This window comes from Strongylocentrotus purpuratus, unplaced genomic scaffold, assembly GCF_000002235.5.
Source record: "Strongylocentrotus purpuratus isolate Spur 01 unplaced genomic scaffold, Spur_5.0 spur5_scaffold_6, whole genome shotgun sequence".
NCBI classification, from domain to species: domain Eukaryota; kingdom Metazoa; phylum Echinodermata; class Echinoidea; order Camarodonta; family Strongylocentrotidae; genus Strongylocentrotus; species Strongylocentrotus purpuratus.
In genome coordinates this window covers 6,414,409-6,440,071 of record NW_022145612.1, presented here as the reverse complement: position 1 = coordinate 6,440,071, position 25,663 = coordinate 6,414,409, and the positions used below count along the sequence as shown (strand labels likewise).

Genomic DNA, 25,663 nt, shown 5'->3' with positions numbered 1-25,663 from the left:
AATACGATTAATGTGTTATGGTTGCTCGAATTATCTATTCTTGGATAACGAACCGTAGAAGTAAAATCAAAGTCATTCTTAACAGATACTGTAATAAATTTTATCTATAATTGGATCATCCTCATCACCTGCAATTAGGGCAAAAACATTTTGATAACCGGAAAGATTGTCCTATATGTTTGGAATGGTAAGTGAATCATATTTCTAAACTTGATGACTTAATGCAGAACACCTGAAATATAAGTATTAAAAAGTCTACAAATGTTAATCAGTATTAGCATAGCGTTTGTTCATAATTATGATGAAGATTATTTAAAATTGTGCCCCATTTGGACTTGAACTTACCGGCCATGTGTTGAAGGTGAAAGGATGGGATTAGTCGTGTTGCCGACTAGGGAGCTGAAATTTATAGCCGACATGTCTTCTCCTACCAGTCCCGTATAAACATCCATATAGTCACATGGTCCAGAGCTGTGTCATATCGGGAAAAAGAAGGATTTATTGGGCGATTGATATATTATGTAGTTACCCCCAAAACAAAACAAAGAACAAAAAAATTCAGGCGCCCCCTCCAAAACAAAAGAATACGAAAAAGTAAAATTGCTACTCTTGTCTCCTTGTAGGTCCTGTCTCACATATTTTTTAAATTTATAATACATTATTAGTTCGTTTGTTTATTTTTATACAAAGTTACAATGTAAGTGGTAAATCATAAGTACATGAATATATATAGATATGGCGGATAGCCCATTTTAGTGACGTTAACAAAATACCACTGTTCTTCAATGGGGTCACTTGAACACAATAAATAAACACATGTGTAGCCATAATAATCACACGAAAATAATCGAAATCATAATCAAGTAAGGAGAGGGACACATTTTCTGTATCAACATATCCATACTGAGATCATATCCCTCCTGAACAGGACAATTTAAGGGGACGACAGTGGTCTAGGAACATGTGTTGCATTATAATAATAATAATAATAACAGTGAACATTTATACCTTATATCTTTTATAATCTTCATTGCAAAACTAAAATTGGAAATATAGATGAAATGCTAGAGTCAACACAAATGAGAGGCTATAATCAAGTTTAACTGAATATAAAAGTATTGCACTTTAGACCATCTTTAAACATAATCTTTTATTATAGATTCATATTGGACGTCGGATTTCTTGCCGAAACTTCGTGTGTGTACTCGCAATTCATCGTTTGTGCAAATTCCTGAAATCATAATAAATTTTGAATCAACGATTCAAACGTGCACTGCCGATCTTTTTCTTTCAAGGTTTAAAGTCTAGGCGTCTTTAGCGGAATTTTGTAAGAAGCACTAAGGAGATATAACAAAATATTGTATCGGAAAGTGACATTATTGATTGAACAATGTATGCTTTGAAGATACAAAGGCAGCGTCACTGGGGCTAAGATCACGGTCTGGTAATTTTAAAGCAAATATTTGCCTGCGTCTTCTACGGGAAAATTTACGGAAAGTCTCAGCTTGGTGACGCAAACTTGGATACATATTAAATGAAACATGGCCAAAAATTGCATATTCCTCCAGAATTTGTGAGCGCTTCATGGTGTTTGAAATGCAGGACAAACATTTTAAGATTACCACGTCACAGTTCTGACAAACAAAGCGTATATAAGGTTCCGTGTTGATTCGCTCTCAAACTCCATGAACAAAAAAAGATGAATAGATTTTAAAATTGTGACTTCTTCTGCTTTCGAGTTCACCATGTGTGATCGTGAAATGTTCGGCTAGGCTCTCGCATAATGAACAGCCTTCTTATTTGGAGATGTTGAGGTCTCGTGGATAAGTCACCGGACTGCAGATTGCAAGGTTCGGGATTTGAATCATATCACAGAAAGTCCTTTGGATGACGTTGATCTTGAGCTGCCTCATTCGACCGAGGTGAGTTTAAATAAATGAGTTTCTGATAGGATTTTTCCTTGAAATGCACTGTACGCTGCTAACTGTTGCCATAATTATATAGGGCCATGGTAATATATCCAAAGCTCTTCCAAAGCGCATTGCGGTGTTATTATCATGATTATGCGCTATCCAAAAACTGAATACTATTATTATGATTTTCATTTGCTACTAGATCATCGATGATGCATCGATCTTTTGGACATCTTGAACTAGCCAGTTTTTAATGAATTGAATTTATGTACATCAATAAAACATTCGGAGATGAATATTCGAAGATGAAATACGTTTATAAATTATGAACATCTGCTCCGAAAAGCCTGTGAGCTTATCAAACTTGCATTACTCTCTCTCTCTCTCTCTAATCTCTGTATTATTTTTTATTTCAGACGTTGGAACAATATCAACCAGAGACTCATTTTATCGCAATAACGAGTCGTGATAGTTATTGAGGCTTCTAGCTGAAATAGTGTTCATCTACGATTAACAATTAAGTAGCAATTGTGATGCAGAGATAGGCGCTTACGAAATCACAGCCAGGATAGTTGCCATTACAGGACAACTTATTCAATTTTATTAAAGTTTCAACGATTTCTTTCATTTGATAAGCACTAAAAGCTGAACCATGGACGCGTTACTTGTTGTTAATATCATCTGGATTTTGATGATCTGTATGGCAGGTCTTCCGAGTAATTTCTTCATTTGTTGGTGTTCGGCAAACGCCGAAGGAAGATATCCGTAGACATTTGGGTGATGACACTTGCCGTATCCAATATCGGTTCTTGTTTGATGTACCTGGTCCAAATCGGTTGGCTACTCGTTCCTGGTTCACGGAGTAATCATTTTTGTTCTGCACTTTGGTTTACCGGTCGTTCATCTGTCTTTGTGGAGACCATCATTACTGCATTGATTGCCATTGATCGTTACTACGCAATTTGCCATCCGTTCAAGTGGAATAAATCTAAGAAGCGAGCCATATATGCATCTGTTATTATCATGATCATAAGCTATGTTACAAATATCCACTATGCTCTATACACTAAGGCAGTTGCTAAGAATATTTCGATAAGGTTATGTATGTACGACGGAATAGCGTGGTTGAGGATACTAGGCAATGTGGTGATGATATTTTTGTTCTTCTGTGGGGCCACTAGCTTGTGGTGCTACTTCAGGATTTGGGTGACCATGAGGCAACACCGTCGCGTGATGGCTGCTCATCGTACCTCGTCTGCAGGTTTGCCACAGTGGCAGACTCCAGAAGAACCGATCAACACCGTTTCATCGAGGGTCGAATCCTTGGCTGGGGTCAGTACAACAGGTAATCTTCAAGATGGCAAATCTGGACCAAATGAAACACCCTGTCCATATGCTACAAGGCAACGACAAGACCATTCATTGCCAGAAATCTGTGAAGAAGCCCAGAGCAGTAGAACGCAGCAACTCCAAGGTGCCTATCCAAACTAGTGTTGAACAAAACCTGCACGCAGTCTAAGATCCACCAGCAACCACCGAAAACCTAGATTCTGGTACCGAAACAAGTGCTAACGCAGAATCGGACCGGCCTGTACATGACACAAGAGGGCAGAATCAACCAAAAAAACATGACGTTCATGACAAAGATGTTGCTCTTGGCAACCATCATCTACATCGTCACCTTGTTACCATCAGCCTTCCTTGAAAACCTTCCTCCAACAAGATTCATATCTATACAACAGTCAACGGTTGGAGAATGGGGAGTATTTTTCAGCTACCACTTGCGTGGCGTCAACTTCGCGAGCAATTTCTTCGTTTATATTGCGGTAAACAAGGACTTTCGACAGTCTTGTTGGAAACTTATCAAAAAGAATGGGATTCATCCAACTAACTAGGCTATATGCGGAGCGTCTTTCAAAGTGAGGGGGGGGGGGGGGCACCGACAAAAAGGACGCTTTCTGGAGAAAAAAAATGGGCACCTACAAAGGAAACCTCAAAGCAGAAAAGTCAAGCTTTATACATTGGTATATACCCCTGTACATTGTAATAGATACATTATCAGAGATTATCTTCAAGTTTTTTATTTTTTCGTGGTCCAAGATACTGCTTCGGCATCATACTATGCAGTAACTGTTGTGTGTGATGGTATAAAGCAAAATAAGTAAATCTGATGGGATTTCAAGCACAGTATCATAATTAATGAATAAAGAAGACATTTAATATACACTGTATTGAAATCTTTTGAGTATCAATAAAAATCGCATGTCATACTGCTTCTTTTATTCTTTCTGGATTGTCGGTTCCTAGAACGATTAATAGTTTAAATAAAACTATGACACTTTCTCGCCTGTATGTACAGGGATTTCGTAAAATCTGCTGTGATCAGCAAAAACATTTGAAATAAATGTTTGCATGTCTTCATTTTTTTCATAGCCTTTTCCCATGTCCTTTTAACCAACCTTCACCATCAAAGTGCATAAGACTTTCACTTCTTTTTTATTTGCTACAAAGGATAATTTCCCAAAATCTTATGGTTTTCGTTTATTGCTGTAAAATAAATTTGTTCTTTTCAACTGTATTTCTTTGTATCAGGACAATATAATTATTACCTCCCTGAAAAACTCCCCCGGACAATAACCCCCCGAAAATCCCCCGGAAAATTCCCCCCTCGTTCATTAAAGGGAAAGTTGGTTTTAATAAAAGCAGAGTTTGTTTCGGGGAGGGGGGTAGTCGTCCTTGCAGGGGTGTGATTGTCAAGGGGTAATTTTCATGGGGGGGGGGGGCTTATTGTCCTGGGGGGGGGTGATTGTCATAGAGGATTGTTGTTTCAGGGGTTAATACATTTTCCAGAGAGTAGTTGGGGGGGTGGTTGTCCTCAGGGGGGGGGGGACTTTTGGGGGGATAATGTTCCGTGGGGTAATTGTCCCACTGTCAATTGACCGGGGGTGATTGCCCAGGGACAATTGTCCTTGAACCATATTTATTCCATGCCCCTGAGCCATTTAAGAAAGAAAAAATCATTGTCATCATCTCTGTCATTGTCATCCGAATCCTATCGACTTATACGATCCGACTACGGTCCGGCTATGAGCCTGGTTTTGGAACAAAATTAAATCAATATAGGTTTTTCCGCCCAATTTCATCAGAGTTGCATTCGACTTCATGAATAGGAGTACAAGGTAAAACGGCTTTCGTCAACTCTCTGCTTTCATGGTTCATTTTCATTCTTTGAGAATTTAATTTCATTTTATATCATTTCTTTTAAATTTGTATTTCATTCAATTTAGAGAGAAATCCATTCAATTTACTAACTCGAAGTTATTTGAAAGCGCTTTTTACACGTTTATGTGAGAAAAATCATAAAATCGCATGCTCATACAATTAAATTGAATGAACTATAGTTTTTTTAATGTTGATCTCGGTGATCATTCAAATTCGCTCGAAATTGAATGATCGCAACGTTAAATCGGATGCATGTGATGAAATTGGGCGGGAAAACCTAACTAAGTATATATGAAAATGTGAACAATCATGATTCAATGTTTTTATACTTTTTTCATAGATTGTGTAATGCTCCAGATCTTCAAAAAAATCTGATCGCGGTCAGAACGTATCATGTTCAGTTGGTAATATAAACTCTTCTTTCATCTATATTGTTTTAAAAGGAAATATTCAGCTTATTCTTATTTTTATTTAAGGAATATTGCAGGAATCAGAAGGTTTATTGACTAGTCTGCCAATCATAATGGTGTGTTCTTTAGTTCTATCCCGTAGTGATTATTGTAATGGGCTTCTCTCTACCATTTCCTCGACTAAATTGATTCGTGTGCAACGGCTACAAAATTGGGCAGCCCGATTGATATTTCAGGTTTCTAGGGACCATCCATCTCAGCCACTCTTGAGATCATTACACTGGCTTCCTTTGAAACAAAGAATAATTTTTAAATTACTCTTGTTTGTTTTCAAACTATTCAATAATCCAGCTCCACAATTTTTAGATACCTGTTTGAATTTATATACACCTGCCAGGGCATTGAGGTCAGCCAGTGATCCTCTCCGTCTCACATATTCAGTTACCCGCACATTAGCCGGTGATAGGACATTTACTGTATCTGCTTCAAAATGTTGGAATGATCTACCACTTAGAATCAGGCAGTCTACATCAGTTATTACTTTCAGAAAGGCCTTAAAAACACTTCCTTTTTTTGCAGTTTGTAGTTGTTTTTTTTCTAGTTATGTATTTATTTAATTTTTATTTTCATTCACTGTAAGCGCCTTGGGCCTCGTGGGAAAAACGCGGTAAAAGTAATAATAATAATAATAATAATACTCTTCTAATTTATTTCCTCGATTTTAAAATATTGTACATTATGTTTTTTTTTATAAATGTTATCAAAACACAGACAAAATTATAATACTTATATTTGTGCCAATCGGCAGTCGTGGCAGACCAGCGATGTGGCAAAATAATGGCTAAAGTGACACATACATGGTTAAACCGTCATCACACTATCACTCTTATGACCACGATTCCGTCATCGAACTACGCAACATACCTTGGGAAGTTATCGAGGCAGATCGTAAATCCGATGTCGCACCCGCCGCAGTCGATGGGCGCCTCGTCGCAGCAATCATAGCTGAAGTCCCTGAAATCCCCCAAGTAATTTTGCAGCTCCAAGGCGAACGTTCCTGTTGCCGATACATCCTTTATGACCTTCAAAAAAAATAAACAGACATAAATATTCGGTAAAACTTACTGTTTTGACCTATTTTAAAAATTGAGTTTTACTCAAATTTGGATATGCACATCTTCTGAATATGCTGCCTCTAGCCCGTGGCTGGTAGTCTATAAGTCTTGGAAAAGTCGTGGGACGGGTCTTGGGTAATTGTATGGTTGCAGGTGCTGAAATGAAGTCGCAAAACCGAAATAAGTCAATCATTTTTTGGTCAAAATTTCGTATTAAGGTTGAAAACCATTGAACAAAAAAGAAAATAACCAGTTACAAACTTGGTTCGTCTAGTCATGATGTTCGTATATTCCCTATACTCTGAGCCTATCTGCATCATCATCATTAACTTACCACTGACGTAAGAATCAGGAGCGGGAGCACGAATCCACGTTTTAACTCCATGGCGTCTTGATTTGGAATGCCTACCAGACTCCAGTCAAGAGTGTAGATTGATACGCCTCTGCGGATCCTGATTTTGAAACCATGGACCTACTAAGAGAAACCTTACGCCCCTCAAAGTTTTTCAAGGGTTGGGCCTGCGATCTCATCTAAACCAACTGTAGATCTTATCTCTATAAGATGGGTGGATTGTGTAATAGTTAATCATATCAATCAAAGTTTAGTGATCTTACAACCTGGTACAGATTTCCTCTTTATTATTTGATTAGATGCCTGTATCTAAAGGTACAGAATAGTTCAATGTAAGATAAAAGCGGGATAAGTGACGTTCCTATTAAAACAGAATCCGTAGTCTTCGTAATGAGCTGTTCTCCCAAAGGCAATGGCCAATTTATAATTACTATTTTGGGGAGGGGGTCGGGGATGATGTGGCGTCGAATATATTGAGGATGGATGCTGTAAAGCGCGTGTTGTGGTTTACATAAATGGATAAAACAGCAGTTTGTACAGAGGAGGCTTTGTCTGGGTGTTTAAGTATATTCATTCCTGAGAAGTACACTTTTCTCATCATACCTGTACAAAGCGGTTTAAAGTTATACGAATTCGTAGTATTGTAATATCGGAGCTTCTTTTATTCCTAGCAGATGTTTCCGCTTTTATTGAAAATCAAACCAAATATTCAAACAACAATAATAATAATAATATAAGTCTCGCAATGTGGTCAATAAGGAATCTAAAAGATCACGACGTCCCTTGTTGACCATACATTGCGAGACAAACGAATATCACTAGCGATAATATTTTCGATACTACATCCGCAATGAGTTATATATTTAGCAACTATAATAATATATAATATAACTGATTTACATAAAATGTAGCAGCTGAAATGAAAAAAAATAATTAAAGATTAAAAAGAATAAAAGCTTGAGTCAATAGCAGCCGGGGGGGGGGGGGGGGGCTAAATGATGCTGTTATACGAATGGGTAGGAGAATGGAGTGTCACATGTTAATATGTTTTCTCTTCAGAAAGTATATGAATAAAAGGTTGGAATATAATGGAGAAAAAATAGTTTAATCAGACTTTGGTCACTTCACGATTGGCAACAAAGAGACAATGATGGTGATGATGATGATGATGATCATCATCATCTATACGGGAGTATATGTCATGTAGGTCTCCCGGTCAGATCACTTGGTACATTAGTAAAGGACTATAAAACAGTGCATGCGTGGGTGTCAGACTATGCTATAACAAAGTGTTTGTCTGACCAAAAAGAATCCAAGTTGTGCGCAGGGGGTGTGTTTTGGGGGTTCAAACCCCCCCCCCTTTGGTATTTTAATGTATGTAAACCCCCTAAAAAAACCAAAAACCCCCCCCCTTTGGCTTTTTTTTTTAAAATTTTTTTTATTAAAAAAAAAAAAAAAAAAAAAAAAAAAAAAAATTATACCCACGGCTAACCTAAATAAGGTGACCTTACCCCCCCCCCCATACGTAAAAAAATGTCAAATTTTGAAATTTTGAGACCAAAAAAAAAAAAAAAAAAGTGTCCGCTTACCCCCCACCCCCCCCCCCCCCCCCCCCCCCCCCCCCCCCCCCCACTGAGCGACTTTTCGGCCGGCGCGATTTTCAAATTTTCGGGAGCAAAATATTTTAAAACCCCCCCCTTGAAAAAATCCTGCGTACGCCCCTGATGCATGCATATTTCCATATAATATTACTTCGTCATTTTAAAAGAAGCGGACAGATAGTTTTCATGAGTTATAAGATAGTTGTACATAATAAGATTACACTTTTCTGACTAAGTGATGACATAATAGTTGTATTCGATTGTCATGGCCATTTTCCGAGATTGGGCCTTAATATTTGAACCAGAGATTTGTAACGGGTACACCTTAAAACATAAATGTTAAATCGACAACGGTGTCGATTTGTATCCGTGGTTGGGGGGGGGGGGGGGGTGATAGGTGCCAAAATATTTTCGGCAATGGAACAAAGCAACCAAGAGGTAGAAGCGTGTGGCAATTTGCACTCCCTCCCTTCCAAGTTATTAAGTCACCCTCAATAAAGATAACATTTCAGAGAATATGGGACCCATGTGGGTCCCACATGGGCTTACTACCTGGGTTATTATCCTCTCAAGCGCATAGCGAGGATTTTTTTTTAGGGGGCGGTTGTGAGCAGGGGAATCACTTACAGAGCGCGCGAAGCGCGCTCCCTAGGGGGATGGGTGCAGGGAGTGGGGTTTCCCCCCGTCCCGCGCGAAGCGCGGAAGCTTTGACGTTTCATTAAATTATTAGAGAAAGTAGCCAATTCGTTGAACCGTTCTCGACTCTTAATCCTTGTTTGAATCAAGTTCAGCTTCCTCCGCGCGTAGCGCGCAAGCTTTGACGTTTCATTTAATTTTTAGAGAAAGAAGACGATTCGTTGTACCGTTCTCGACTCTTAATCCTTGTCTGAATTCATTCCCCCCCCCCCTTCCCGCGCAAAGCGCGGAAGCTTTGAGGTTTGATTACATTATTAGAGAAAGAAGACGATTCGTCGTACCGTTCTCGACACTTAATCCTTTTTCTTTCTACGTCCTCTTCCTTTCTTTTTTTCTCTCTCTTTCCTTTTTTGGGGGGCTGGCGTTTTTTTGGGGGGGGGGGGGGGCGACCGCCCCCACCTCCCCCTGGCTACGCGCCTGTATCCTCTCTGCCTCTTATTATCTCTCTCTTCCACTCTCTACTCCTTTTTTTGCACTTTTGTGCTTCGCGCTTAACATTTAGTTCGTTGCTTTTTAACGCTGCGGCTTTGCATTTGGCGCACTGCATTTCTATGTGGCTGTTGATTGAATAAATTGAATACATTCATCAATTCATCAGAATTCATTTTATTCTTGTCTCATATACGGTTGTCTCATTTACGTATGTATTATGAAAATGATATAGCAAAATGTGTATATTGATGGTCATCTTGCGAGTAATAACCATTAACTACTCTCATCGGGCTCTCATCATTAATTTTTCTCTTCATTTTTTTAAATTTTGTATGGTGAATTATTGGGGGGGGGATGATTGTACAGGCCATCCCCCACTTGAAATATTAGGGGGGGGGTATATACCCTCCCCCCCCCCCCGGATCGACACCCATGATCAACTTTTTATAGGGCCGAAGAGTGACTACTTTTTATAGTAGTGGTAGATTACAACTTTAAACATGGTGGATCAAACACTATAAAGGTTTAATCCAGCATGTACAAGCATCTGAAATTTTTTTAAAAATCACTTCTCGGCCCTTATTCGAGATTTGACATTTCATTTCAGTTTGTAGAGTGTATCGTTAAACGTAAATTGGTTAATTATTTTGAGCAAAGTGCCTTGTAGTCATGTTTGACTTGAAGATTTGAGGTGTGTTTCAATTCATTCGGGTCATCCTGGTTTATGTCGGTACTCGAAGATGGATACGATGATTACCAAAGGTGCGGCGGACCGGTAGTCATTATTTACCCTTCTTATAAGCAAAGCTTATCTAAAAATCTCTATTTCTTTTTATTTGGTTTCGCCTAATTGTTTTGGGCACAACACGGCGTCGTCAATCAGAATTAATTGACGTCACACAATTAAGTATAATAACCTAGTACACTGTTGCCCATTAAGTCGAAATAGTTTTCCTTACCTGTTTTCATGAAATGGTTATGACAATATGATTTAATCTTCATAGATGCAGTTTATATCTTCTCAGAACGTTATTGATTAATCTGAGTTTTAGATAATTTCAATAAAGTTCCGAGCAGATATATTATAAACTCTACATCATCAAGAATAAACCATAATGTCACAATCATTTCATAAAGCAGATGTAAGAAACAACTTGTTCAAACTTTATTGGCAACAGCGTTCTATGTTTTTAAAAATAAAAATTGAAGTACATGTTCATTAGTGGAGATTTTTTTTTGTTAGTATGGCTTTTCTACCCAAACTGACCAAAGCACTCATTATGTTGCTGTATTCATTAGAAACGCGGACTAAATATTTCATTCGCAGGACAACTAAACAGGACAGATACAAATTTCCGCTAATCTCGCAAAAAAATGAAGAGAACAAGTACAAGAAGGAGCAGGCCCATGCATGCAACAACAAATCACTAACATTTATGCGATGCCAGAATTCCTATATTTTCAAATCTTCATACCTTTGGTGAAGATTTCTTAGAATATGATTTCTCTCATGAGGGCTTATGATTTTCTTGTTTTTTTTTCTTGAAAGGCTATTCAATGAAGAAGAAAAAACATCAATCTTGGCTACAAACATGACCAATACAAAAACAACATTAAGACGACAGCAAAAAAAAAAACAAAAAAAAAGAAAGAGTGAAAACAAAAATCATGGCAGATCAAATGATCAACTAATGTATACTTTTCATTCCAATACACTTCTTTGTTATGTATAATTCTGCTGGACAAAGCATAATCTTAATCGTATGACAGATGAACCGAAACATTTTAATTCAAGTTTTTCTGACCTACAACTTTTTGCATAAAAAGGAAAAGTACTCAACACCAGCCCCTTCCCCCTTCAACATAAAATGGGGCGTGTCTCTGCTTACGCCAGAGAGGTGTCTGCCAAAATAATGTACTGCAGATTTGGTAAGTGGCCCTTGCCCCGTTTGCTTGCCCCCCCCCCCCCCGATATCGAAGAAAGAATGCTTAAAACGGGGTCAGCACTATGACGTCATGTAGGTGTGGTAACTGCCAATCTGAAATCGAAGGGAGTTATCTCGGTGTATCTTGCCTTCGATCTGTAATCTTGATTTTACTTAAAAGATTTCGACAAATATGAAAAATCTATTAAAGGTAAAGACCAGTTATGGTCATGCGATTGCATTGTGAAAGAAACGTTGTGGAATCGATCAGAAAAGGTTGATCATCTAGCATCTAGCATCTGCAAGGTTCTGGAATCATCAAAATGATAAGAAATTTGGCCCATTGTTCGTAAAGTTACAAGCACTATACACAGAAAGATGTATATGGGACTACCTTATATCTCTCACAGACCATGAGAGAAACAAATTTACCAAATATATGAATTAGTAGGGGGTTTCCCGGCAAATTTTTTATCATCATGTATTGGTCAAAACATATTCTTTCACATGATTGGTAATGAGAGCTTCCATTTCATTTTTTGAAATTGGGGCGTTACCAATACTGGTCTTTACCTTTAAAAGTCGAATCAAAATTTCACTCTACTATTCAAGAGAAGAGGTGAGAGAGTATAATATAAAGAGAGATATAGCCTGATAAAAAGAGGGAGAGATAGAAAGATAGAGAAAGGGAGCGGAGAGGGGGGGGGGGGGGGGGGGGAGAGAAAGAGATGGCCTCGCCAGCTCCCCTGCCTCTCTCATCCATCCCCCCAAACATGTAGTTGTTGGATTTAGAGGTGGGGGTGGAGAGAGAGAGAAAAAATGGTGAAGATGAGAGAAATGAAACAAAAAAAATAGAACGTATAACTACCTACACACAATGAAATAGTGAATGTTTTTACCCAGCTCTTCTCGTGTAAAGAAAAATGAAAAAAGAATGCTTAAAAGTCATTCGAAATTCATAATTCGGACTCAGAGGAACAGTAAGATATATCATAGCCGGAGCTGAATGTTCAAGTCGCTGGAGGGATTACAACACTCGCTGCAATATTGCATAACATGCTCAATTTATGACGTCATCCAACTGTGTGCTTCATGAATGAATGACGAAAGCCGGTACGTAAGTCGTAATAAGATTTCTTTATTTTCTTATAAATGAGTGATTTAAAATATGTCACATAGAGTGAAGTCTGTTTCTTAAGCTCAATTTGATATAATAATCCCTGTGTGTTAATTTGTGTACCCCGCGCACAGTGATTTTTGTGAATTTGAGTATGTTGTTGTATGCCCGTTGTATGTAGACTGATACTGATAGTGTTCCCACATGTTGAAGTTTGTGTTGGTGTTGAGGGTGTGTAATTGGTGTGGCCTAAAATAAATAGATAATTTCACGCACATTTTTTTCAGTTCGATACAAAAAGAAAGAATCAGTTTTTGTTTTAAGGAATTGGATATGTGACCCATAATTCCTTGCACGCAGCATGTCCTTATAAAAATGAATTTACATGAAGGGGGCAAAACAAACAAAGAAACAAAGAAACAAAGGAGCTTTGATTCTTCAAAGGATTCTTGTCTTGTCAATGTCATAATATAGGTCTATTGCACCAACCTTGGCCTCTTCTTCTTCTTCTTCAATACATGTCGACAGACTTGTTAGTCCATATAAAGACACGGCTTCCGGACTGTAAACTTGCTGTCCGCCATGCATGCAGTTCCTTGTAATATAATTTGGCTTTGACAAGAGTGCCTTAAAAAGATTTTCTGTCTGGCACAGATTTTATATCTAATAAATGTAGGGAGTTCGAATCAGAGTATTTTCACTCAAGGAAGCATTTGTACAGGTATATACTTTTTCTTATACAAATTTGTGATTTGTATTTATCTGCAAAGAAATTGTATGAAATATACACATTTGTCATGTCCAAACATAGTGAAAGATCAGTTAAAACTCTTTAATGTTGTAGTTTGATAGGTTCTAGCCCGAATTTTCTGTCTCTTTCGTTCGTTAGCCTCTGAGGAGCCGACCCTACCCAAATCAGAGGCTTGCTAACGAAAGAGACAGAAAATTCGGGCTAGGTAGGTTCATATGACATGTGACTTGTACTTCTTGGTTATTTTGATCAAGTGATAGATTGTGTTACTTTTACGTTTCTTTTTTTAAAAGGAGATTATACAAATTGAAACTACCTGCACTTGATCAAGAATGGGGAAGAATTAATTATTAGTGTTCTATGGATATTGATCCTGAATGTCTTAGTTACAATGTTTTGTTTTGATATTTTAAAGTGCCTAATTTCTTCAGTTGATAGATTGTTTTACATTTCTCTTTTTTGTGATAGATATTTAAAGAATTAAAGATCTAGCACATGTGTACAGAATGGGAAAGAAACGGTTCCTTTTGTTATATGGATCAGAGACTGGTCAATCCCAAGCCATAGCTGAAGAGATTCATGAGTTGTCTTCAAAACATGATCTAGAGTCAGAAATCCATTGCCTCAGTCTCACAGAAAAGAAGGTAAACCCAAAGTCATATGTCAGTTTCTATGTATCCATGATACCTAATATTTTGTAATCTGAATAGAATAATTTTCTGGAAATTTTTGAAGTAAGGGGCAGCATCTCATGAAAGCACTGTATGTCAAGTTTGCTGACATCCTATTGGAATATTTTAAATTTGTGATTCATATTTCAATGGGGTGTGTGTACTACATTAATGCAGATTTTTACAAGAGCCATATTGTGAATTCAGTGCATCATTTTATATGGAGTGGCTTATAGTCACTTGTGTGTGAATCTTCAAGGTGATTTTGTGGCTGAAGCAAGAGCTTGGAACTAAAAGAACCGAGTTTGCAGTTAAAACAAGGTATATAGATGAACATGTACAATTGCATATGTTTTTAAAAAACTAATTACAGCAAAAAATATGGTCTTTACGGTATGCATTTGCGCTGTGTTACAAAATCAATAGGTTTTTAATAGGTGAAAGGAAGGCCGGTTGAAAAATACTAATTTTGATGGTAAAATACCAATTTTGGAGGTGCTGAGTACTAATTTGTACTTCCAAAGGTTGGCAGCTCTGGGTGTCCATGAACTTAAAGTGGTTTTGTGGGAGGCTGCCATGCTATTTTTCAGCAAACTTCAAAACTTCTGTCTTTAAATTGATGTATGACCCATAGTATGCTGAAGCTTTTCCCTTATATCCTTGTTAGGTATACCCAAGCTTAAACATACCTTGGAATCCTTGGATTATCCTTTCATGAAAGAGTTACAGTTCATGATGAATGATTTTCTTCTGCCTTTTCTTTGATAATTTTTACGTTAAACAAAAAACTCACTTTTATTTAGTTTTGGCTAGATAGCCTCTTTAACCAGTTCATGATTTATTCACCCTATACAGTTCAGTCTGTCTAAAGAGACATGCATGGTCATGGTTGTCTCTACCACCGGAGAAGGAGAATGTCCAGAAACAGCCATGAAGTTCTGGAGACGCCTCAGGAAAACCACCCTTCCTTCTGATCATTTAGCTAATCTCAACTTTGCTTTGTTAGGTAAGACTATTACTTGGTAATATCATAATATATATAAAAGATTACTTATGATTATTCCAGAGGGGGGGGGGGGGGACTTCTTAATTGTCTCATTAATGAAGTCATAAGAGTTTAGCATCTCGTGTAGGATTTCATGGTAGGAAAGAAGCAAATTATTGGATACAATTCTTCAACATACTGGTAAAAAAAAAATTTAAAAAGTGAGTGATTTTAGTAAACAATTAGTATTACCTTTATTAAAGAAAAGTTACTATCAACAAGTTATGCAATAAAAGGGACTTCAAACATTTCCTTTTTTGTAATCCAGATTTTTGGGATTCTGTACGTTTTCATTTTCATTTTGTTGCAGGATTCTCCTTGCTGTAAGCGCTTTGGGCAGCTCTGGGAAAAGCGCAGTATATGCATGATAATAATAATAATAATGATAATAAAATAATAAATAATAGTTTACTGCTGAAAGGTAAGGAAAATCAGTGAATGTTTCTACCTCTTTGGGGATTCATATTAGTTCAAATCCTTTGAAAAGTCTATAATTATTAATTAGAATGCTGCATAGTTAGTGAAATATCATTGCTATTATGTCAGCAAGTTCCAATGTGAAGAAAGGATTAGGGCAAATCTTAGAGAATAATTGACATTTACTTTTATGTTTTCATCTTTTCAAGCACTGGGAGACTCAAACTACAGCAATTTCTGCAGAAATGGCAAGAACTTTGATGAGAGATTACAAGAGCTTGGTGCCAAGCACATCTATCCTACCGGATATGCAGATGATGCTACAGGGTATGTTGCTATCATACCACTTTTATGAGGCACCTAAGGTTCATCATATGCAAAAGCAGCCAAACTTGTGGGCAGTACAGGTTAAGAAAAATTCTACTGAAATATGTCTGGTAAAATTGACATGCATTTCAATGGGTTTCAGTGAATTTGTACTTCTGAAAGGTTCATGAAATAAGTCCCTATATTCCAAAGGTGTTTATGAATTACATACAGTTGTGCTATAATAATAGCTGCTAGCACCTTGCATAAAAGAAGATAAATTCTAAATCACATTGTAATTTCTCAAAATTGGGGCATTCTCGATTTGAGATTTGAAGATATTTACTTTAGTAATTTCTCTCATAGATGTAGCCAGAAATAAGTGAATAAGGAAGTATTGTATGAGCACAGTTTCACTTTTGAAATAAAACTACAAGATTCAGAAATTAAAGTTGTACTGTACTGACTGTGAACCTTACATAAAGTTTTCCTTTGAGGTTTTCAGTTTTCTCGCTTAAAACGTTAAGAAAATAAAGTAACATGCCTACAGAGCATATTTAGTTTAATATTGATAAATATGATCAATCTAACATCTCGACCCTCATTGTGAGTGTTTATTGTTTTCACGGCAATATCTTTACCTGAAGCTGTAAAGTTTTTTTAATTTTTTTAATTGTGATATTTAGGTTAGAGGTTGTTGTGGAGCCATGGATAGAAGGACTTTGGAAAGCACTTCACAAAGTCATGGATAAGCAAGGTACACCAGACTCAAATGGCTGTCTTGAAAATGGCCACCTTGAAATAAATGGGAAAAGAAACAAGGAAAACAGAAACGAAAGAATGATAGGAGAAAATGCTGAAAGTGGTACAACTCAGAATGGTTCCTTGCACATTGTTCAGGCAGACCAGGCACAACCAAAGACTGGTGAGCAATCTTCTACAGGCAATAACACAAGTGCAATGTCAGGCAATGATGTGAATGGCTCTGATTCACCTGACCATCCTGGAAACAGTAACAATATCGCTCAAACCTTGCAAAGAACTCCCTCACAGTCAACCAGTACTGATCCATATATCAAAGTGGAGGAATCAACAGATGGGAAGGTGGAGGGACCAACGGTGTCATCACTTACCCATTCTCTACCTCCCCTCAGTGAAAGTGGACTCACCCTACCTGCATTGCCTCCCCCTTTTCTGAAAGTGGTATATGCCCACAATGAAACAATAGTGAGTATAAAATTGCACTGCATACCACTGGAAACACTTTGGATGTTTTGAATACATTTTAACAAATTTATTATGTTAGGTTTTAGATTTGAATTTTGATGATAATTGATGGTATAGTGTTTGTAAATCAATAAAAATGTTCTATCGTCTGTAATAATTTGTTTTCAAGTTGAATTAAATGATCAGTTCTTTCATAATCTACAGTGATTTCAAAGATATCTACACTTTTTATGGCAGGGGGTGGGGTTCTGGTCATTGACTCAAATATTCTTTTATTACTAATTGAATGTCAAAATGAACATTTTAATTTAGTACATTCTTATTCTAAGGTAAATTTTATTTCTTAATCATATTAATGTAGAAAGTGGACCTAAAAATGCTTCAGTTAGTGACAACATTATTTAGACAGACAGTAAGCAATAGGTTGGATATACCATTGGTTTAAATTGTAATCTAACACTGTGTCAACTCTGACTTCTTTCTTTTAGGACCTTGAATCTTTGCCAATACAAGGAGGAGCAGCTCTTCCATCCGCATCTTCTGGTGTCATCCAAGCAATGGTTGTCAAGGCAACCCAGCTGACTAGGGATGATGCGGTTAAGACTGCACTGGACATAGAGCTGAAGGTTGCAGTAAGTGTCTTGTATAGAAACATGCCCTTGAGCTTGTATGTAAGAGTATGTCAGCGAGTCTCTTAATGATTATGAATGTGGTTGAAGAAGGATAGGTACAAGTATAAGCATGGATGCTCAACATCTGTTCTAGCAACATTGCTCCTCGATTAATTTCTAGAAAGATATGGGTTATGGGATCGGTTGACATTGTTTTTTTGTCGTTAGATGTAGGATAAAGGTAAGGTATGGTGTTGAATGCAAGGTTCAATTCAAGAATTCAAACAGTGTTGGAAGTTGATCGTGGAGCAATCGTCTCTTATGCATGATACACCCAAATAAAGCAAATTTAGTTGAAAAGTGATTAAAAACATGCAGGTTCTTCAAAGATGCTTCCTATATGTGCTTACATGTTTTTAAATGCCTGAGCCATATTTAAATCATGTTTGTTTCTCTTAGGAAAACTCAATGAGCTTCCAGCCCGGAGATTCCTTCAGCATCATCTGTCCAAATGATGCTGGTGAGGTCACAGATCTCCTCCATCGTCTTGGACTAAGAGAGATGGCAGATGTGCCTCTCAGAATATCTGTTCTAGAAGGCACCAAGAAGAGGAAAGCTGCTGTAGCTGACTTTGTTCCAACGTTCAGTACCCTACGGTATATTTTCACCACCTGCTGTGACGTCAGGGTACTTCCAAAGAAGGTGTGGTATATGAATTAAGTAGTTTAACCTTAAGCCAGATACAGAGGTGCCAACCAGTATGATTTAATCGTATTTAGTACGATAATAAGAGTGGAATACGATAATACGATATCCCCTTTCAAAATACAATTTTTTTTTTTTTTTTTAATTTCTTTTTTAATATATATATTTTTTTTAAATATTTTTTTTATACCCATAAAAACCATTGAATCGCATGGAAAACATGTACAAGTAAACCCCCACAACCCCAACAAAAACTTTGATGTACAATTTCTTTTAAAATTTTAATGAAAGAGCAAACATTTTAATTGACCGTACGTACCAGTATCACATTTTTCTGAAATTTTCCTGGCCCGGTCGACATGTACAATTGCATATGTTTAAAAAAAACTAATTACAGCAAAAATATGGTCTACGGTATGCATTTGCGCTGCGTTACAACATCAATAGGTTTTTAATAGGTGAAAGGAAGGCCGGTTGAAAAATACTAATTTTGATGGTAAAATACTAATTTTGGAGGTGCTGAGTACTAATTTGTACTTCCAAAGGTTGGCAGCTCTGCAGATATATTGTAAGTAGGAATCTGTGTAGGTAATGTGTTACACAGAAATTAGATTGTGTCCAATGGAACTATTTCATATTATCATTATTGCCTATATGTGACCAGCCTTTTTTTTTCCCTATTTTTTCTTAATTGAGGACACCTTTCTGTGAAATTTTCCTAATTAAAAAAAAAATAGTAATGTAAAGTATTATTGGCTGCTATTCAGGTCTACACTTTTCTATCATCATAACCCAAGACCACCTTCATCAATTCTGTTATGATTACATGAAGGCCTAGTTTTGATCATTCATTTTTACCCCCTTAGGCTTTCTTACGCACACTTGTTGAATACACCAGTGACCCCAAGGAGAAGCGACGTCTGCAGGAGCTATGCAGCAAACAGGGTCAGCCAGACTATGCAGCTTTCTTACGGGCACCTAGTCTCTCGTTGATGGATGTTCTCATCGCCTTCCCATCATGCCTTCCTCCTATTGAGCGCATCCTGGAGCACATGACTAGATTAAAACCGCGGCCTTACTCAATATCAAGGTACGGGGGATGATAATTGCCCATTTTGAAGAAAAATGATGGACAAATTGGCCTGAATTGTCCAGCTTTATCTGAACTCATTGGTCTAATTTAAGTGAGAATAATATGGGTGTGTTCTCATATGAAATGCGTGGGAAATATACATTTGTGAATGCTTATTTTAGGTTTAAATCATGCTTTAGAGCCCTTTTGAACTTTAAACATTCTTCATGAATTTGGGCCAGTAGAACTTTTAAAATGAGTTAGCTGTATACATAATTGAAAGTAGGTTCATTCACCTGTTTCTCAATCAAAAAGTTGAAACCTTTCCTTTTCAACATTTATACCTACCTGTAACAAATAATTACCTTTCTTGAGTCTCAACCATTTATATAACGAATCGATACTTGCAAGATTTATTTGTTGCCATGCATTATATCTCACTGCAACAACAGACATACTGGTATTTCATTTAGATTTTTAGCTGTTTTGTTGTTGTTCATATTGTCCTTAGGCCTGTTCATTATCAAGAATTTGTATTCCACATTGAGGTATAGAGTACATGACTTTCTAAATCAATTCTCTTAATTTATGTTGTCTGCCCAAACTTCATGTTTGTATTTGAAATGGCTGTAATTTGACCATGAACTATTGATTTGAACCAAAGCTTTTCTCTGAATTTAGGACCAAAAAAAACAAAAACTTTCTACTCTCTGTTGTTATGTATAGCTCACCATTGACCAGCCCTACCAGCTTCCATTTTGTGTTCAATATCATTGACATACCTGCTGGAGAAGGGCGGAGCCAAGCGAGGAAGGGGGTATGTACTGGATGGCTGAGTCACCTAGCAACAAGGGGGCGGGGGCAAAACTCATACCAAACAATTATGCAGAACTTGGAAGAGAAGATTGACAAATTTGCATTGGAGGAGGAGGCAGCTAGAGAGGTAAGCAAATACATTTTTAATATTTTTATTTAGGCTTTATTTCCACATTAACTGCATATGAAAAGAATATACAAAGTAAAGCTAAACAAGGTAACAAAACATGTACATAATATTCAATTGATACAACAGTAACAAAAAACGATGTAATGACAAGTCATTAAATACATATGATGCTAACAATTATCTGCAGTAATGAGGAGGAAACCTTGGAAGCATTATGCTTGTAATTAAGGTTCCCTTCGTTTTATTTTCTTCAATTTATCCTTTTTTTTCCTTAGTGCTTTTTACTGCATCTTGTTGCATAGTACATGATTTTGTATCATTCAAAATATTGTAGCATTGATACTTGAATGAATTGGATCATGCAATACTCGTTACTACCTGAAGATTGGCATATTGCTATCATTGGACAGATTATTGATTGAAAATTGTGTAAGAGATTAATAGCTTACCATAACTTTGTTTTTTATCAATTTTATTTGATTGTACAATGGACTAACAGCCCAACACAAAAGCCCAACACAAAAGAAGTGCAAAGATGTCTCATGCAATGCAGTGAGCTTCCTGCACATACATTTAACACTCCTTCATATTGTCTACTTAGATCCAGAAGAGTGTTAACTCATATCCTGGCTCCCAACAGACCACATGTTTATTGATGTGCAATCCAACTGCAATTTCCATCATTTTCTTATTTAAGCTTTCGGATCGTCCGAGGGTTTAAACATCCTGTTATCTTGGTATTTAAACAAAGAAATATGATTAATAAAAATTCCTCTGTGATATTGACTAATAACAGAAATGAAAATGACATTTTATTATTTCTTCATTCTTCTTGTATACCCGGTTCAGATACCCATCTACTCCAGGACCAACCAACATTTCCACCTGCCATCGGACACCTCCAAACCCCTCGTCTTGATTGGTCCTGGGACGGGCGTGGCACCTTTCATTGGTTTCCTTGAGCATCGTAGTCACATGATGAAGGAAGCGGGAGACGGGAATATGACCTTTGGCCCTGTATGGTTGCTGTTTGGTTGCAGACATAAAGACAGGGATTACTTGTATAGGTATGTTTAACCCTTCATAGGCCTTTGTTTATAATGGAATAAGAGATATATGATATTAATTGCTTCATTAAATTGTGCAAATAAGTTATCCTAGGGGATGCTCAAGGCTGCCATAGTACTAGTTTTTACGCCTAGCTGCTTTAATAGGGTGCTCAAAGAAGTAAACGAATTGCTTTCTGCAAGGTAACCATTTACTACACCTGGGTGGAGAGTGGGCAATGTAGATTTATGTCTTGCCAAAGATTAAGCATGGGCTTGAACAGGAAATGGTTTGATCCATAGTCTAGTTACATCAATGATGATTGTGATTACTGTAACTAATGATTTCAAGACAGTCGTTTTGTGTTTTAATACGAGGAGATATAGTGTAATCTTTGCAGTCTAGTATACTCTAACCTGAATTCAAGGATGACATAAGGAAACAAGAAAGGCAGTCCCTATAGATGTTTACGGGTAGTCCTTTTAATGAGGTTCTCTTTACATACAGATTCCTATGCAAAACACTTCTTAAGGAAAATGAAGAAAGAGATTCTTTAAGATGGCTCATCATTTTGTAAAATGTTTGCTTTAATTTTTTATTTTTCTTAATACATGTACATTAATGTGATTTAAGTTCCTCCTTACTTTCGATGATAAATTTTCTTCTTTTTTTTTTTCTTTTTCATTCATTGAACAACAGGGAAAAGCTCGAAGAATTCCAGAAGACTGGTGTCCTGTCAAATCTCTGTGTGTCTTTCTCTAGAGATGAGCCAGCTGATGATGGTAGTAGTGAACAGGCACCACGCTACGTGCAGGACAACATGAAGACCCACAAGGAAGGGTTGTCAGAGTTGCTGCTGGAGAAGGGGGGCTTTGTGTATGTGTGTGGGTAAGTGGTCGTTTTACCTTGAACCTTGAAGAATTACTCTCCCAAAAGCGTGAATGTTGTCCTGGAGAGGGCTGTGCTGTGTTGCGTGCTGTTGGTGAAGTGATGGTGGTTGTTCTCTGTGCACTATATACAATGTGCAGGGTGCAGTGTGCAGGTGGTGCAGGTGTGTCCCTCGTTACAACATCTTCAGGGGCAGGGGCGGCGCCATAGTCTGTATGGCGGGTAGTGCTGCTCCCCTAAAGCCAAGAATTGTATTTGCAGTGACAGCATATACTTTGTATAGTTTGTTTCGTACAGTCAAACCTCTCTATAAAGGCCACCAAAAGGAAATAGGCAAAGTGACAACTGTAGACAGGTGACCTTTCTAGACAGGTTCTAAACTACATATTTCTTTGTAGAGGGAGACATGGTAGGTGACCATTTTATACTGGTGGTCTTTATAGGGAGGTGACCACTAAGATGGTTTGGCTGTTGAAGTGGATGATTGTAGCCAGTGACATGATACATTTATCCTCCTGAATCCCCCCCCCTCCCCCCCCCCCCCATGTTCTAGGTATTTGTGCACCAAGTAATAGATTATCAAAGTATCATAATTTTAGTGCCAAGGTTTATTTATCAAGATGATTATGATAGGCTATATAATCCTCTGGTCAGCACCACCAAGGAGCCTTGAAATTAAACAATAGTTTAAACCTTTATCATGAAATAAAAAAAGGCGTGAAATCTCTTTTAAAATTGCACAATGAGTTTCATTCAAGGGTGTGAAATTGATTCAGAATGACTTAATTTAAACTGTTTTAGTTCAAATTTCAAATTTATTCATGTTTCCAACAAAACATTACAAATCAATTATGAAGTTTAACATTTTCTCGAGATGTTATAAGAAACAGTGTTTTGTGATCCTGAGTCATGTGGACTTTATTTTTCCATTGATTGTTTGTATAGATCTTGCATGGCAAGTCACGTGTGACATTTGAATACTTTCCTTTCCCAGAATTTGACCATATATGAAGATTCTCTGTTAGTTTGACATATGCACAGTACTAGCAATGTGATTTCAATACTGATCCATTCATTGACACAGTACTTTATTTCTTGTTCTTCTCATTTAAAAAGTGATGCCAAGAATATGGCCAAGAATGTCTTGGAGACTTGGAAGGAGATCCTCAAAGAAAAGACTGGGCAAGGAGACTATGACATGCTACAGCTCATTGCTAACTTAAGAGAGGAAAAGAGATACGTGGAGGATGTTTGGACTTGAAAAAGAAAAATGGTTTGTCCAGGAGAGAAACAAGTTATCGCTGTTTTGAGACACAAGGGCGTTCAATCACACAATTTAAAACCAAGTTAATGTCCTTGTGGCTCCAAACAGAAGTCATTTTGAGTTTACTTGAGGAGATCATCAAACAAAAGACTGGACAAGGAGACTATGGCATGATGTAATTCATCTCTGAGAGTGGAGAGGATACGTCAAAGAGGTGTGGATTTGAAAAAAAGGTTTGTCTAGAAGAGACACAAGATATTACAGGTTTCTGTTGAGGAGAGCCTCAAAGAAAAGACTGGTCAAGGAGACAGTGACCTGCTACAGCTCAGTGCTAAGTTTAAAGAGGAAAGGAGATAGCTTAAGGATGTATGGACTTGTAAAAGTGTGGGGAGAAACAAGGTATTTTCTCTCCAGCACTAACTAATCACCCCTGTATTTATCTTCATGATTTAGGGTTTAAAGGGGAACTTTAAGCATGATGGAAAATGAGTAGTGATGTATTGGTGTATTACCCAAACTCAGACATTTTATACCCAGCTGAGTAATATTCAGTATCTACAATGCTTTTATTTCGCCACACATCAATTATTGGAATGAGATATGGAGCAAAACATGTGACATCCATATTGATGAACTATATATTGTTCAAAAATGTGCAATTACGACTGACATAAAACAAAGAGTGACTTCCATAGTCTCAGTCTACCACTATCTATTAAATTAAAAAGTCTTCCAGTGTTTGAACTTGTAAATATGTCAGTTTTCATGTTTAAGCATCACACAGGGATTCTCCCAGAATTTTTGATAACATGTTTAGAACAAATTCTTCATTCCATACGTATCCCACTCGTACATGGGATAATCTTTGTGTTCCCATCACTCATTATATTTGATGTACAGGTGTACATGAATGGAACTCTATTTGTAATAATATTTATCACGAACCATGTTATATTGATTGACCAGTAGTTACCTTTATTTGAGGTGTATGTTAGTTTTACTATGGCCCTGTCTTATAAACATTTGTAGGAGTTTGTAATTTTTTGATTGATTTGAGGACTTGTGGTCAATTTGGATCAATCCCAGCTCTTTCTGAGACAAGGCCTTGGGTTTGAAATATTGTCAATTGACATGTTGTCCCCCATATTATAAACCAACAAATCTGTCCATTGACTGTGAAATGTTACTTCCAAAAGACATTAAGTTGAGACATTTTCAACCAACTGAATCTTTTAAAAATGATGAATCTCATATCAAAGTATGTATTCAGAGCAAAAACTGAATTTTAAAACCTCAAATTGATGGACTGTTAGTTCATAAAAGCGCTGACGATTTATTCATTACTTGTATTCCATCCATCAGATTAATTGATGCTTACATGATACATTACTAACTGTTTTTGTCAGGTAAACAGTGAGAGTTTTCACCAAATGTTATACCTCTTTAGATAATGGAAGGAGGTTGAAATTTCAAGATGTTATTCATTTCATCCAGGAGTATGACTTCTGCAATCTCACATGCCCCCTCAAACTCACTCTCTCTCTCTCTCTCTCTTTCTCTCTCTCTCTCAATAAAGGAGGTAAGCAGCAGAAAAACCCTGAAATGGGGGAGGGGGAAGGAGGGGGTTGGCAGGAGGAAAAGTAATGCTATCATGTTATTCTCTTTTTTCTCCTTTACCTCTGTTTCCCCGCCTGATTTTCCTGTGTCTATTTAAAACATTTGTGGCTTACAATTAATTATGTTGTCTTTTTAACTAGTTATCTATTTGTTTATTTGCAGGTATGAAAAGGTGCTATTTATTTCCGTCTTTGAATAACAATATAGTAATGCTTTGTGGAGTCTGTGTGATCTTGATTCAACATCATGCTTTATTAATAAAAACAAATTTTTCTCTCATTTCACACATTCTGTATTTATGTGGAGTATATCT

The 25,663-nt window shown here is 37.1% G+C and overlaps 2 protein-coding genes across 4 annotated transcripts; one reads left to right on the top strand and one right to left on the bottom strand.

Moving 5' to 3' along the window:
• Nucleotides 1–187: 187 nt before the first annotated feature.
• On the bottom strand, nt 188–7,154 carry LOC115919315. Its single transcript, XM_030972793.1, has 3 exons — nt 6,995–7,154; nt 6,470–6,627; nt 188–471 (listed from the first exon to the last, which is right to left on the bottom strand). Exons 1-3 carry the CDS (start codon nt 7,043–7,045, stop codon nt 342–344), a joined length of 339 nt encoding a protein of 112 aa, XP_030828653.1. The 5' UTR covers nt 7,046–7,154; the 3' UTR covers nt 188–341.
• A 5,589-nt stretch (nt 7,155–12,743) lies between these two features.
• On the top strand, nt 12,744–25,636 carry LOC581957 (methionine synthase reductase). 3 transcript variants are annotated; one of them, XM_011681977.2, is made up of 12 exons: nt 12,744–12,779; nt 14,003–14,178; nt 15,061–15,211; nt 15,877–15,994; nt 16,660–17,200; nt 17,689–17,832; nt 18,271–18,513; nt 19,383–19,606; nt 20,315–20,530; nt 21,377–21,601; nt 22,281–22,469; nt 23,586–25,636. In XM_011681977.2, the coding sequence occupies exons 2-12, from the start codon at nt 14,041–14,043 to the stop codon at nt 23,728–23,730; spliced, it is 2,334 nt and encodes a 777-aa protein (XP_011680279.2). In that variant the 5' UTR covers nt 12,744–12,779; nt 14,003–14,040; the 3' UTR covers nt 23,731–25,636. The 3 variants fall into 3 exon arrangements, with proteins under 3 accessions (XP_011680279.2, XP_787027.4, XP_030827914.1); XM_781934.5 differs by having other exon boundaries at nt 20,315–20,531; nt 21,384–21,601; XM_030972054.1 differs by having other exon boundaries at nt 12,752–12,783.
• Nucleotides 25,637–25,663: the final 27 nt, after the last annotated feature.

Bases quoted from the DNA above. Each gene is read 5' to 3' on its own strand.
- LOC115919315 (XM_030972793.1), bottom strand. From the start codon at position 7,045: ATGGAGTTAAAACGTGGATTCGTGCTCCCGCTCCTGATTCTTACGTCA. The intron at 6,628-6,994 runs GTAAGTTAATGA...TTTTTTTTGAAG, and splicing joins TCCTGATTCTTACGTCAGTG to GTCATAAAGGATGTATCGGC. The intron at 472-6,469 runs GTATGTTGCGTA...GATATGACACAG, and splicing joins TGCCTCGATAACTTCCCAAG to CTCTGGACCATGTGACTATA.
- LOC581957 (XM_011681977.2), top strand. From the start codon at position 14,041: ATGGGAAAGAAACGGTTCCTTTTGTTATATGGATCAGAGACTGGTCAA. The intron at 18,514-19,382 runs GTGTGGTATATG...TTACCCCCTTAG, and splicing joins TCAGGGTACTTCCAAAGAAG to GCTTTCTTACGCACACTTGT. The intron at 21,602-22,280 runs GTATGTTTAACC...ATTGAACAACAG, and splicing joins GACAGGGATTACTTGTATAG to GGAAAAGCTCGAAGAATTCC.